This window comes from Lipotes vexillifer, unplaced genomic scaffold, assembly GCF_000442215.2.
Source record: "Lipotes vexillifer unplaced genomic scaffold, Lipotes_vexillifer_v1.1 scaffold117, whole genome shotgun sequence".
Classification (NCBI taxonomy): Eukaryota; Metazoa; Chordata; class Mammalia; order Artiodactyla; family Lipotidae; genus Lipotes; species Lipotes vexillifer.
Window position 1 is genome coordinate 516,156 of NW_006785593.1, and position 16,057 is coordinate 532,212.

The window sequence follows — 16,057 nt, forward strand, 5'->3', positions numbered from 1 at the left end:
GAACCCGTGTCCCCCGCATCGGCAGGCGGACTCTCAACCACTGCACCACCAGGGAAGCCCTGGAATATATTTTTACCAATGATATGTGTACTCCGTTTCCCATTTCTTAGTAAAATTTATAGGTGTATTGACTTGAGAATGATTCTTAGGTCATCCCCATGGACAGCACCTTTATAATTGATGCTGAACCATGAATAATTGCTTTGTGTGTTTGATTTTCTTTAATTTGGTATCAATATTAAAGAAGTTTGATCTAATCCACACTTCTCTGGTTTCCCCATAAGAATTTGTGGTGTAACATATCAAGTATCTTTCTAAAGACAAGATACAATGCTGTCTACTCCATTTCCTTTATCCCCTAAGCTTTTTCTTCTTTTATTAAAAAAAGAGACAGCCTTAGAATCATTCTTACACAAGTTTGGGGTACATTTTTAGGGTAACATAGAACCACTTAATGTTGGATTATAACTTTAGGCATTAGTGTCAAGGGGCAATACTTACTAAGTTATATTGAAAAGTATAAATCAAAAGATAGAGAAACAGTATCTGCTACTATTTTTAGGTTTGGCTAACAGAATAAGAGACAGTACATTTTAAATATACTGCAGTACTGGGTAATGTTTGGTATCCTACTACATTATTATGTTATATCACATGGGACTGACCATTTCACTTATTTTATAGTAGGCAGGGTTTAGTTATCTGATTAATCTGATCAGTGTAGTTATTAAACTGTCTTTTTCAGTTAAGATTCTACATGTGTTCAAATTAGATGGAAAAGTGCCAGGTCTCTTCTTTGATTTAGGTTATGCAATACTGAGAGTTTGTCTACATAGCGACCCCAAAATAAAATGTCAAAGCAAGGTGGAATTGGAGTTTTGCTATTTAAATAGCTGTGTTGTTCTCACACTACATGGTTAATTAGAAAGGTCCTCTACTCTTGAAAAATGTATATTGGCATATATGATGATAGAAACATAAGCTTTAGGAACAGTGTATGTTAATGAAATAAAACGTGTAAGAGGTGACCTATGCAAAGGATTTTATCTGTTTTATTCCTTCCTCTATCCTCAAGCACCTAGAACAGTGACTGTATGATGAGTCAGTCTGTTGAATGATGAATGAATCAATCAGTGAATGTAGGGTTCTAGCCTAGAACTCTTCCTCAGTCTTTCAAAGGTCAAACTGTTTTTCCTTCAGATTTGAACACCTTTGGGGAAATCAATCTAAAGTGTTATCCTTCTATATAGAGATATACCAAAATGTCTTTAGAAAAGGAGATGCAAGTACTTGGCAAATTATAGGTGTACCCATGTTATGTTTATTTCAGTTTTGAGCACAGGTTTTACCCATACTGGACACTGGAATTTTTTTTTTTTCCCCCCCGGTACGCGGGCCTCTCACTGTTGTGGCCTCTCCCGTTGCGGGGCACAGGCTCCGGACGCGCAGGCACAGCGGCCATGGCTCACGGGCCCAGCCGCTCCGCGGCATGTGGGATCTTCGCGGACCGGGGCACGAACCCATGTCCCCTGCATCGGCAGGCGGACTCTTAACCACTGCGCCACCAGGGAAGCCCATGGACACTGGAAATTTGACTGCAGTAATCAGATATGCTCTTAGTCCAGAATTCATCCATCTAGCCATTAACTAGTCAACAAACATTTAGAAATATTTACATTGTTATAATCTCCAGGGAGATTTTTTTTTCACTGATTACTTCATAGAGACAAAGGAAAAAAAAACTCTTAATCTACTGGATAAAATACTACATGGTTACAGGAGCTTACTACACGGTTAACTTAAGCATAATTAGGTTCATTAATTATAATAATATTTATAGGAGTTGTGACATTAATTTTCAGTTCCTTTTTGTTATCTTAAAGGAGAACAGAGTCATTCTTCATTTGTATTATACCCCTAATATGTCTTTCTTCTAACTGGAATTTGGTAAACCTGTACTATGAAATATCTCAGCTTAGGGGAATAGGGAAATTAGGGAAATGAATTTAATGTGTGACTACGTCCTAATCATAAAGGACAATATTTTTACATCTCATTTTCTCTTTCTTGAACCAACATATTATAAAGTCTTTTGAATTTGTTCCTAACTTTGTATAGTGATAGGAAAGTTTTAATCACACCGATTTCATAGATAGGGAAGCTAAAGGTGGAGGGGTGAATTGGTTATTTATAATCACACAATGAACTATAGACAGAAAGTGGACAAGTGCCCAGAGCAGGTTTACTCGTGGTTCATTACTCCTGTGGCCCTGGGAGGTTTTCTAGAGGTTGCTCTTGGTGACATACATAGATACATACATACATACATTCATTCATTCATTCATTTATTTATTTAGTGATTTTATACTTTTATACATTACAAAATGATTACCACTTGATGACTTTCTAACTAGAATTTAAGTACTTCTTGCTTTATCTTAAACCAATTGTCAGTTTTTCTCTCTTTTTCTTTACTGTTGCAAAGAGTGAGGGCATCTGAAGTTTGAGATTCACATAATTAATTTGTAAAATCAGCAGGAAAATATCAATCAACTCTTCATACAATTTACTGTAATGAATTAAAATTTGCCTAGTTGATTTTTATCAACTACCTGTAATTTCATTCACGGTATTCTGGATATTATTTTTTGGTATGTTGTAATTTTTGTAAAGTCTTCAGGATTTCTACTGGGCATTCATCAGTCATAAACAACTTTCCCTGGGAAGTTGTTTTTATTAATTAATTTGTTTTGAACAAATGTTGTGACATTTTGATTTGGGAAAATTATTCCATGTTATTCTGTGTCTTGTGTACATTTTGAGAACAACGTGTAGAAATTTAAATAATCTGTATATTTTAAACGATCAGATACAAATTTAATTATTAATAAATTAGTAAATTGTATTAGTCTGTTTTCTAATAGAATTGCTTATATATCTTCAATCGTGAGCTAAGAATTAAGGGAATTTTAAAAAATTTGAGAATGTATTTTTAAATTTCCCTTTTCTTATTGTCTTTTTTTTTAGTTCCAGGTACAGTATTTGATTTGCAAGTTGCAGAAGTAGAAGCCACAGAAATAAGCATTACTTGGAAGAAACCACAACAACCAAATGGAATCATTAACCAATATCGAGTGAAAGTATTAGTTTCTGAGACAGGAGTAATATTGGAAAATACTTTGCTCACAGGGAAAGATGAGGTATTGCACTTTAATTTCTTATCTTGGTGAGCCCGTTCTACTTGGTTTTGGCCCTGATAACTTGGAAGATTTGCCAACATGCAAACAAAATATTTGACGAGCTTCGAAGTACAAAATGAAGTAAATTTAGGCTATGTCGATAATCTAGCTCATCATATTTCATTTTAGGACATATATTATTAGTTAAGTGCTATTATTCTTTTTCAGCAATGAAAAATGTTAATTGAGCAATTAAGCAGGACTAAAGGTACTTCCATAAGTGAATATTATTATGGTAATTAAGTTAATGAATGGTTTGGAAACTCCTGTTATGATTTAAATACTCCTTCTAAGGCTGTGCTTGTAATTTGGAATAGTTGCCAAAGAAAGGCACGGTAATTTTAGTAGCTGTTGTTGACAAATGATTTGACCTACTTAGGAAGCCAGATTTCTCAAAGCTGCCTCATTTAAAAACAAATGAACAGTATACATTTGATTAAAGAAATCAAATAAATAAAAGAGATGAAATCATTTCTTAGATATAAAATAAGAGGACAGTGTTTGCTTCTGTTCACACCGGGAGTCTTTTTTCCCCCTTTGTTTCTGTTAGGAAACAGTGATTTTCCTTCACTGTCTTCATTCACCTCATCCAGCCAGCTGTTCACCTGTGAGTTCCCTCTAAGACTGCAGACTAGTTGTATCCAGATATAGGTGGCTCCTGGGGCTCACAAAAATTAAATATACTTGGGACCAGTGAGTGTAGCAATCTCTGTACCTTAGAGGTACTGCCTGATGGTTATTCAGTAACTAGGCTCCACTCTTTTGGTCCAGAATCACTGTTTTTTCCTATCTCCACATATATTATCTATTCTATTTCTAGTCCCAGCTTTCCTCCATTTCTGACACCTACCTGAAAGTTGACTTCACTATGTGCTTAATGCATTCCGGCCACCTAGGACTTACTACTCCAAGTCGTTTGACATCTCTGGCCCAGGGTTAAATTTTAATCCAATGTTGACACCATTCCTCTGTGCAAAAATGTTGAGTTATGATTTCTCTGATACTTTAGTTGACAACTCAGGCAAAGGGCAAAAGCTTAATCCTCTGCTCCTGCTGAGAAGGCCTTAAATTAGATACTTCACTATTTTAGGACTGGGTGACAGGTGTCTCACTTGTAATGACATCTATTGAATGGCAAGCCACACCTCTTTTTCTCTTGAAACTATGAGATTCTGGACCGACTTCTTTGTTATTCTGTCTCTATCTATATGATCTGCAGTCTCTGTGACATAGTAGAGAGAACATGAGCTTTGGTACCGTACAGATCTGGGCTTATATCCTAATTTGGTCACTTACTGGGCTGTACAGCAGAAAGGTTAAGTGCTTGGACCTAGGAGAAAATATGCTTGGGTTTAAACCTTGGTTTTGCCCGTAGTGATGGTTTAACCTTGAGAAAGTAGGCTTGACTTCTCTGAACTTCAGTTTCCTCTTCTCTAAGATAGGGACTCTAAGAGTCCCTATAACAGGATTGTTAATGAAGGTTTAGTGGATTAATGTGTGTAAAGAGCTTAGAACTATACCTGGCATATGGTAAGTTTGGGGCTAAATAATTGTGACCTGTTGTGATTATTAATCATGGCACTGGACCTTTCACCCTCATTGGGACTCAATATTAGTTTCCTTAGGTCTCAATAAAAGGAGACATTATACTTCTCTTTATTTCTGTGATTGTATCTTTCTTCATTAGATCAGGCGCTTTATTGATATTTCTGCTTTCCCATGTGATTGGTGTTTGGGTTCACCTTTCAAGAGGTTGATATGGGGAGACATATGGCAGAGGCTCTAAATCCAAATGAACCAGGGTCCTAGACCGGGCTCTGCCCTTTTCTAGATCTGTGACCTTGGTCAAGTCAACTTTTGGAGACTTGCTGCCCTTATTTTTAAAGCAGAGCTTATATACCCATCTTATATGATGAGGAATAAAAGGAGATAACAGATAAAACCTCTGGCTTAGTGTATTCATTTATTATCCTCTTCCTTGACCTTGGTGTAGGATAAGGACTCTTCTATTCAGTCTTCAACTTCTCAGAGTATAGCCTCCGCACCCTGTCTCAAGAATTGTTTAAATCCTTGAAATCCTGTTAGAAGTCACCAGTGGCCTCCTCAGTGTCAGATAAGATGGTAATATAGTTTTAGCTGTCCTCATCTTCCCTGTCTCCTCCAAAATCCATTCGTTTGCCTCCTACTCTCCAGCTTTTGATACAACCACTTTCTCCCTAATACTTGCTCCACTTTCATATACTGTGACTATGCAAAAATTTTGGCCTTGGGCAATGAAAAATGAATAAAATAAAAAAGCTAGCTCTTTTACAATTTTCTAACTTCTTTATTATAAGGGTATTGCAGAGAGTTCTTTCTTCAGCCATGTCATTACACTTTTTTTTTTTTTTTGATAACCGCACAGTTTCAATCACTGCTTCCTATTTTCATGCTTCTTTTGCCTTGTTTTCCATGATGATTTTTCTCTCTGACACTCTGCATCCCTAATTCAAATCATTTGTGGTGAAGTTCTGCCAGGGCTCATCACCTTTTGAACTCATAAAACAGAACAGAACAAAACAAGCATCCTTTTGGGGATAAGAGGACTTGGTTCTTGATTGAAAGGAGGAGATGAAGTTGGAATGAAGAAGAGGCACCAGACGGAGGTCCTGGGGCAGTGGTGGGGGCATACAAAGTTTCCCACAGGACACAAGAGGAAAGTCTGTAAAGGCAATTCATAGTTTTAGTGGTCAAGAACAAGGCCTGGGGAGAGGCTGACTGGAAACCCAGATACCAAATAACAGGCTTAGAATTCCTAACCCCTTGGACTGGGCACACCACAGATCTCTGATCTGAAGGTCATTGTCTAAGCATTTGGAAGGCTCTCATGGCATTTTTACATGCCTGATGTCTCTCTTTTTGGTTAATGGCACCATTATCCTCTTCATGAGGGCGTGAAACCTTGGAATTACCTCTGACTTTGGTTATACTTAGCATTTAATAGCCACTCAGTGTTAAGGCCAGTTATTTCTGCCTCCACGGTGTGACCTTCACACCTCTATATTCCATTCCTGTGTCCCCACCCCAGCTCAGGATTGAATAGTCTCTTGCCTGGACTATTTTTGTTAGCTTACTACGTTAGTTTTCCATTGTTGTATAACAGTTTGCCACAAGCTTAAAACAACTCACATTTATCATCTCACAGTTTCTGTGGGTCAGGAATCCAGACAGCTTAGATGGGTTCCCTACTTAGGGTCTCATACAGCTGCAGTTAAGTGGCTTACTGTCCTGTGTTCTCATCTGGAGCCTTGACTAGGGAAGAATCTACTTCTAGGCTCATGTAGAATTTTGGCATATTTCATTTCCTTTTGATTGTAGAACTGAGGGCCTTGGATTCTTTCTGGCCCTTTGACTAGAGACTACCCTTAGCTCTAGCTCATGGGGATCCCCCACATTTTCTTGCTACAAAACTTTCCCAACATGGCCATTTACCTCCTCAAGCCAGTGAGGAGAGTCTGTATAATATAACTGTGAGAGTGACATCACATCACCTTTGCCTTATTCCATTGGTTGGATGCAAACCACAGTTCCCACCCGAGAGGAAGGGATTATACAAAAGCATGAACAACAGGAGGTAGGGATAGTGGAGGGATCACGAGAGAGGCCATCCACTGAAGTCTCTCCACTGTTTTGTGCTTCACGCGTCTATGAGAATAATCCTTCCAGATTTAAGTATATTACTTAAACTAAAAATGTAACTAAATAAAAAATGAGAATGGCCTGGGAACATGAATATGCATCTATTCCCTTACATCTATAAGTAATCTAGCTTTCCTGTTGTAGCAGAAAGTCAGTTGATGCTGTCTAAAGTAAGTGAGCCTTAACAGGACAGTATAAGCATGCTATCTAGTGATTTTAGAAGTAACGCCATAAGAACTGTAAACAGAAATGATTAAAGGTGTTGCTTCCAACAGATATACAAATATTGAATCATTATGTTGTACACTTGAAAGTAATATGATGTTATATGTCAGTTATATCTCAATTAAAATAAACGATTGATTTCAAAATCTCAAAAAGAAAGTTGCTTCTGGAGTGTAAGACTTGCAATTGGAAAAGTACAGACAGGGAAGTATTTCAATTGTAAATCCTTCATCACCTCTTGCATTTTTAGCCATGTGCATATATCACGATGATGACACTTTTAAAAAAGTATTAAAATATAATCATCCTATGCTAGGCTTGACCAGATCTCATCATCCTTATTGAAATTTTTTCCAGTGACCTATCATGAGTTGTTTGTTTCTTAATAAACAGAGGTTATTTAAGCATGCTGAAATACATATAAGATTTTACTCTCGATATTTAAAAACATATTTGAAGAAATACATTAGAAAATTTAATCTCAGCGTTTGAGGACTGTTATTTCAACTTCCAAGCTTATATATGAATGTCATCTGTAACATGCCTAATAAATGATTGGGAATCCAGCCTCTGCTAAAATATTTGATCACCTCTGACAATAGGGAATCAACTACTACAAAAGCAGCTCCTGTTCTTTAAGCTTTAAACCATGCTTACTTATGGTCTCACAGACATGCGTTTATTAGGTAACTGTAAAGTTTTAGGCACTGTGATAGGTCCAGAATATACATAGATAAATAAGAAACTACCCTGTTCTTTAACTGTTTTGGACTGAAATATTCGTCCTCTAATGTTTACCAGTTTGTCCCATCTCTCCTCTATAGACCCACACAGTAGCTTATAATGACTTTGAGTTTGGGATTTTCAACCAGGAAAATGTGTTCCAACCCCACCTCTGCTATGACTAGCTTTGTGAACTTGAACAGATGACTGTAAAATGGAGATAATAATATCTTTCCCTTTAGGTTATAATGAAGTGATATCACATGGGAAAAAGTATTTGACACTGTACTTGATACACAGTAGCTTTCAATGTTAGTCTCTGCAGTAGTAATAACAGTGCACAGTGATTTAACCTATCATTTGAAGATAATGGTCATGGCTTCCCTAAGGCTTAACATCCTCAGGTTCTCATCAGTCATGGTTTCCAGGTCCTTCATATTATTGATAACTCTTCTGTGTATATTTTCCAATTTGTCAATGAGCCTCTTTCTCAGCTGAACACAATATTCTATCTATATGTAGTTTGACTAGAGCCAAATTGAGCAGAATTATTTTCTCCTTTTGTGTAAACTTTCTACTTCTGTCAATGCAAAGAATAAAACTAATTTCTTTGGGAGACTCATTCTGCTGAGACAGAAGTTAGAAAACCCCTAAAGTCATCTCTCCATGGATTGCTCTCTAGCTGAGTTTCACACTAAAATCTCATCCTGTACTTGTTATTCTAACTGAACCCTGGGACATTTTATCCCCAAAGACACTGCTTTGCTACGTAGTGTTACAGATTTCTGAGATTTGTATAGATACATCCTTTCATCCAACCTATTTCTCAAGTATATCAGTGTTTGTCAGTGATGAGCATGAGAAGAAAGCCAGCTAAATGCTTGGACAGTTGCTTCAGATTGAGGCTGAGGACAGGACTTGAAGGTAGTTAAGGAATGCTTGAGACAAGTTTACTTCATTGATTATTAGGAACATAAATAGAATCAAGTCTTAAGGATTTATCACCCAAATAATGTGCAGAATGATATAGTATCCATTAGAGGTTTCCAAACATATGCTAATTGTAAACTTCTTTTTACCACTGGTTGATAATAGCACAAATCATGTTATAGTTTATAATAAAATAGAGAAGCATTTCTTAAGAATAAGTCAAAATTTTCATTAATTCAGTTGAGCAGACTTTTAGTGAGTGGAAGTTGATAGATGTACTAGAGTTTTTTTCTTTCCTTTTTTAAATCACATTAGTTATAATGAAGACTGTTACATGTAGAATCAGGTTGGTTTATTCAGGTGGATTAGGAACTTAACGCTGAAGACTTCTAATTCTTTCACATAAATTCTGAAGATTCCTAAGTAGCATCTGAGAAGCTTTTCATGTTGATGAATTGTGACATTGCCTAACTCAGTTGTCCTCAACCAGGGGCACTTTTGCTCTCCAGGAGACATTTGGCAATCTCTGAAGACAGCTTTCACTGTCACTCCTGGGAAGATGCTTCTAGTGGGTAGGGACCAGGGATGCTGCTATACTTCCTACAATGCCCTGGACAGCTCCCTATAACAAAAAATTAGCTAACACAGAATGTTATTACTGCTGAGGTTGAGAATGCTGGACTAACTCAATGAGTCCAAGCTTTTGGGAGTTGTGATGGACCTTTATTCCCTTCTATATCCCTCATTTCCACTCCTACTTCTCAGCCCCTTCTCATTACTCTCTTAAGTTCTGGTTCTTTCCCATCATTTTTGCTCTTAAAATTATTTCTTTTTCATCCTTTGAAAAACCTAATACTTAATACCTTTTTAGAGAGGCAAAGTGTGGGAAATATTCACAACATGGCACACTTGGTGATAATTAGTAACATTCTGGGTTTTTACAAAACCAACGTTCAAATCATTTGTAGTTAGGGAGGGTCTTTCCAATGAATTCGGGAAAATTCAGATAGAATTAACTCAGGTCAGCTCTTAGGCTGAAACAGCAGTTTGTCAACAGAGATGCTTAACTTAGTTAATTGATAGGATACGATGGTTTAACTCTCAAAAGCTTATCTGACATTGGTATAAAATATGAGAGATTTAATGCAAAGTCATAGTTAAGGGGAAATTCTTTGTATTACCCCATCATACCCTTTATAAAGTGCTTTGTACACTGGATTCTCAAAGGGTGGCTGATTGATAGTGGAAACAGCTGTGTGGTTCAGGCATTAAACTATTGACTGGACTACCAGAGCATCTCTGAATTATGTGTTTGTGATTCATGCCTTCTCTGATTTCCCAGTGGAGACAGAGCTGAAGTGTGCCTTGAAAGATGGAAGAGCTTTAGTTTGTTCCATATAGGGTTCCTTATCCAGAGTGCTTTATCACAGTGTTCTTAGAGTAAATCTTATTGGTATCTCCCTACTTTTTATCACAATACTTTTCTGGCTAAAGATGTAACAAGATTTAGATAATTTTATTTTATAAATATCATTTGGAGAACTAGAGATATCCTTGCATCTTTTCTCCATTTTTTTACTTTTCAGAAAAGTTAATATTTAAATGAGCTGTCTTTGTAGCTAGTTAAATAAGTAAACTGCCTTAAAATTTCTTGCCTTCCTGATATTCTTCCTGAGTATCTACTACTTTTTTAACGATACTAAGTGCTTTATGTTAATAAGGAATTAGAAGCCTGGTTTTGGCTCTCGGAGTAAACACAATCCCCAAACATGTAAGATAATTAAAACACAGGTGTACCGAAATTTTATAAATAAATAAAACCTATACTATGAATTAATTACAAATTCTGAGGGTACAAGAGCAGGGAATTGAGAAGGAATAGAATAATTTTCTTTTTTAAAAAAAGGGTTTGGAGTGAGTTTTGAAACTGAACTTGAAAAGGAATTGACAAAAAGAGAGTAGTTCTTGCAACAGTTTCTTTTTTGCCCAAAACTCTCTCATTTTGGAAAATTCTGAACTGGTATAAATGGAGAAAAAAGAGTATTATAAAATGTGTCCCCATTAACCCATCACCTGGATTCAGTAATTATCAGCATGCTGCCATTCTTGCCCCAGCTGTCTCTCATTGTTGTTGCTGTTGATGCCGGCTATTTTGAAATAAATTCCAGACTTCATATCTTTTTGCTCTTACGTACCTAAGTATGGATTCCTACAAGACATGGACATTTTAATTTATTCAATAATTCCATTACCACAATTGACACAATTACTGATATTATCTTGATACCATCTGAAACGTAGACCATATTCAAATTTTCTCATTCTCTTTCAATCCGTTATGTGGGAAAGAAAGGAGAGAATCCTCTTGTTGTCCCAACATAAAACTCTACTGTGTATATCTGTAATCTGCTCCTGATACTTTGTTTTCATTATTTGCCACTTTGGTGAACTCGACACCTGTGAGATACGTTATGGCATCTAGGAACAACCACAGTTACCCAAAATATTCCTTAAATCCAGAGCCTTGGATAGGTCTGCCCTGAACTCTGAAAATTATTGCCATGTAATTTTGTTCATGTCTGTAACTTCTCTCGATGATAAATTAAACTATTATTAGTGACATGTATCTACCAGGCATGCACGCTGCTCACACCTCGTATACAAATGAGGACATATAGATGGCAAAGCAAAACACATATTAATAAAGCAGTAAGCCTAGAACACTTATTTCTGGGGGGTGAGCAGTTAAAATATTTTAGTCATGAAACCTTTGCATGAGGATGTCTAATTTTACCATAAAGAAGCTAACTTAAGTCAGAAATGAATTATCTCCTTTTCCCCACAATACAGTATTGGTCTCTTAAGATACGGAATTGATCACAATGGGTACAATGATGCAGGGTTTTAGTAGCTTCAGAATGAAATCTTGGAATGTGGAAGAGACAGCAGTCATGGAAATAATATTATTTTTTAAAAAAACCATGATTCCAGAATTACTAGTTTTTGAAACTAGTCCTTGAGTGAAGCCATTATTAAACATAACTGTCACGAGTAGTCTTTGTAAATATCTGTTTTCAATTGCAGTATATAAAAGGCCCCATGGCTCCAGAAACTGTGAACATAGTAGAGTCAATGGCAGAATTATTTGAGGGTTCAGCAGAGATGTCTTCTGACCTGTACTCGATTGCTTCAGTTATGTATAGCAGTCATCCACATCATAACTTTCCTGTGAGGAGTAGAGCTGAAGACCAGCCTTCAGCAGTTGGTAGGTACATTTCTTTTGTTGTTGTTCTGTGAAATGTATTTAAACCACCAGTACTATAGCTAGCACAGATATGAACCTTAGCTGGGAGTTCAACCCAATTATTAATGGTCCATTGGCTGGAGTCAGATTTTTTCTTCTTTAACTGTCGGATAACCTCATACAGCTAATGGAAATGCCACACAGGCAGGAGCTGGCCCCTCCTAACCCATCTGACCTTCCTTGGAGAGAAAGTAGCACCCTAGAGTCTCTAGCCAAGCTGCATAGACAATCAGTTATTACAGTTGCCAAAGCAGGTGTGATGGGAAGGGATTAACATATCTTCAAATCATTTACAGGCCTCACACTCTCTGCAGTTTTTGACTAATAGGTTTTCAAATGTCACTGAAGGTAAATAGGTCAGAAAGTTACAACTCTAGTGCATGGGGTGATAAACAGGTGTAGGTGACCCCAATGATGTGGTGATGTCATTAGTGTATACACTTGCTCTTCAGGGTCAATGGATCTTACTGTCTCTAAAAAGAGAATGTCATATATAGTGAATTAAAAATACTTGGTTAGAAGACACAAATCTAAATTATCTCTCTGGTTTTTCTAAAATGTTAAGTGAGAAAAAAATTTTTTTCTTACTGCTTTTTCTCTGATTTGTTCCATTCCAAATTAAAAGTGTTATATTATTTTATTGATGATGGAATTAGGCAGAAGTATCACATTGCATTTAATATATGTTTATTTCATTCATTGATCTGTTTTTCCTGAGCAAAGAAGACTTAATTTTTAGAAGACACTAAAAATTAGAGGCCCATGATTTCTGATGTAGATGTTTCCTTAAATACTTTGTTTGGCCTAAATGCTAATTAACATTGTAAGCGCAAGTTCCAAAAAACTAACATTTTCTGAAATCCTTGTCCAGACATATTCATGTGGCAGTTTTATAAGCATGCTTGCTTTAAATCACTAATGGATTTAGCAAATGTGTGGCGAGTTTTGAGTCCAAATAAAACCTTATTTCTATGATTTTCAAATTATAATGCAGCATTGACTTACAATATTTAAATTTGATATCATTGCCTAATGGTCTTTTCAGAAAAAAAACTCCCAGCCTGTCTTTTTTAGAAAGTTATATTTTCTCAGAACACTAATCTCTTGTTCCAGGATAGTATATAACAACTAGAAAAACTATATTATGATCACAAACTATTTATGTATATTGTTGGGGTATATGTGGCATATTTATTATTAATTATATATCTACCTTTCATATAAAGGATTACATGGAGAGATTAATGAATAATGTGAAATTGGGTTTAAAATTTCACTGTGTGAGCAAGAATGATCTTGATCACAAAGCCAAACATTTTTTAAAAACTGATTTCAAATAGGAACTTCAAGGAATCAGTATATCGCTGACATTGCTGCTGAACAGCTGTCTTACGTTATCAGGAGACTTGTACCTTTCACTGAGCACATGATTAGTGTATCTGCTTTCACCATCATGGGAGAAGGACCACCAACGGTTCTCAATGTTAGGACACGTGAGCAAGGTAAGAATGTGTTTCCTTTGAAATAATTACCTGCAAATATTGCTCTTGTACATACACTGTAATACTTTTCTTTTCGTTCATATTAATTGTTCACTCTTCTTCTCAAGTGCCAAGCTCCATTCAAGTTATAAAGTATAAAAATATTAGTTCTTCATCTATTTTGTTATATTGGGATCCTCCAGAATATCCTAATGGAAAAATAACTCATTATACAATTTATGCAATGGAACTGGATACGAACAGAGCATTCCAGATGACTGCTATAGATAACAGCTTTCTCATAACAGGTAGAACAAAGTTTTGTTTCGACATTCTTTTCCTGATGGAAAATACACATCTCTCTATGCCGTTAAACACAGCAGGGCACGTGTTGCATCATTCCAGATTTTGTTGTGCTGTGCTCCCATGGATATCTTGGAAAATACTTGCAGAAATTACTTGATTAGATGTGTTTTTCTTTAACTATATTTGTCTGCAAATAAAGTCATCAGATAACAGGTATCCTAAGAATATACTCTTAACCTAGGGGATTTTATGCCTGGTACATCAATATAACTCAGTATTGATGGCTTGATTGATTGTATGTGCCAATCAGCTGAAGTAATTGAGCTGACATGGTGTTTGTGCCAAATCAACTGTACTCCTTGCAGTGTGCCAAAAATGATTTCTTTAGCCTCAGATGATCGCCTTAATATTTTAGGAAAAAACTAAAACGTCATCAAGATGGAAAGGTTCTCATCCCAAGGAAGGTTGGGAGACTGGGATTTTTAAGCAGGCTGATTTAGAGAACCAGTCTCCCAAAGAAGTTATTTTCACTAATCCTGTGTTAAATGGCACTAATACAAGAATATTACTTTAAGGACTTTAAACAAATTGCCTGTTGTCCTTATAGGGTTAAAGAAATACACAAAATATAAAATGAGAGTGGCTGCCTCAACCAGTGTTGGAGAAAGTTCTTTGTCCGAAGCAAATGACATCTTTGTGAGAACTCCAGAAGATGGTAAGAGTATCGGGTGCAGCTTTAATAAAAGGAAGCAAATGGTGTTGCATGCTTATTGCCATCTACCTCATGCTGCCTTTAGTGTCTGAAGTAATAAGCATGAAAAAATACATGTATTTAAAGTTTTGTTTCTTTCCCCCCAGAACCAGAATCATCACCTCAAGATGTTGAAGTTACTGATGTTACTGCTAGTGAAATAAGTTTGAAGTGGTCACCACCTGAGAAACCCAATGGGATTATTGTTGCTTATGAAGTGCTCTATAAAAATATAGATGCCTTATTCATGAAGAACACCTCAACAACAAGCATAATTTTAAGAGACTTAAAACCTTACACCCTCTATAACATTTCTGTAAGGTCATATACCAGATTTGGTCATGGCAATCAGTTATCTTTACTCTCTGTAAGGACTTCTGAGACTGGTAAGTTTTTGTTTGTTTAATACATAGTAAGGAAGTAAACATGGCTGATAATTGCCATATTGTTTATATTTTACATAACCTAAAGTCTGTCATTCTGTTTTGTATAATCCAGGAATTTATATGCTCTTTCTGGTAAAGTGTGGGAAAGACTTGCTGTGCAAATTTTTTAAGTCTGATTTACATATAAGTGAACTCCAGAATAAAAATCAGTGATTTTTTTTCAAATGAAATACCTTGAGAAGTCAAAGGTCTTTTCAGTGTACCTATAAATTTGGTTGCTTTCAAATTAGGTAATAGCAGAGACACGTTCATAAGAGTAGACTCCTATACTACACATAATCTATATACATTCTCTATACATCCATATACATCTACCTATAGATATAGATGTATCTATATTTATACATATGTATGTATAGATGTACATATATGTAAAGCTGAATTTAAGTGTATATCTATAGATAGATGTATAGAGATGTATAGAGACTATATGTATATAAATTCTATACATATATATGTATGTGTGTGTATAGACACATACATCTACATACATTCTTCTTTAAAAAATAAATTTATTTATTTTTTGGCTGCGTTGGGTCTTTGTTGCTGCGTGCAGGCTTTCTCTAGTTGTGGCTAGCGGGGGCTACTCTTTGTTGTGGTGCGTGGGCTTCTCATTGCAGTGGCTTCTCTTGTGTGGAGCACAGGCTTTGGACGCGTGGCCTTTAGTAGTTGCAGCGCATGGGCTCAGTAGTTGCGGCTCATGGGCTCTAGAGTGCAGGCTCAATAGTTGTGGTGCACAGGCTTAGTTTCTCCACGGCATGTGGGATCTTCCCGGACCAGGGCTCAAACCTGTGCCCCTGCATTGGCAGGCAGATTTTTCTTTTCTTTTCTTTTCTTTTTTTTTGAGGTACGCGGGCCTCTCACTGTTGGGGCCTCTCCCGCTGCGGAGCACAGGCTCCGGACGTGCAGGCCCAGCGGCCATGGCTCACGGGCCCAGCCGCTCCGCGGCATGTGGGATCTTCCCAGACCGGGGC

The 16,057-nt window shown here is 36.6% G+C and overlaps 1 protein-coding gene across 1 annotated transcript in view; it reads left to right on the forward strand.

Moving 5' to 3' along the window:
* PTPRQ (protein tyrosine phosphatase receptor type Q) overlaps window positions 1-16,057 on the forward strand; it is a 210,444-nt gene that overhangs the window by 15,782 nt on the left and 178,605 nt on the right. The window contains exons 9-14 of the mRNA XM_007457658.1: window positions 3,028-3,200; window positions 11,880-12,060; window positions 13,440-13,601; window positions 13,709-13,888; window positions 14,494-14,601; window positions 14,745-15,023. Coding sequence (XP_007457720.1) covers window positions 3,028-3,200; window positions 11,880-12,060; window positions 13,440-13,601; window positions 13,709-13,888; window positions 14,494-14,601; window positions 14,745-15,023 — 1,083 coding nt within the window. The remainder of the gene's footprint in view (window positions 1-3,027; window positions 3,201-11,879; window positions 12,061-13,439; window positions 13,602-13,708; window positions 13,889-14,493; window positions 14,602-14,744; window positions 15,024-16,057) is intronic.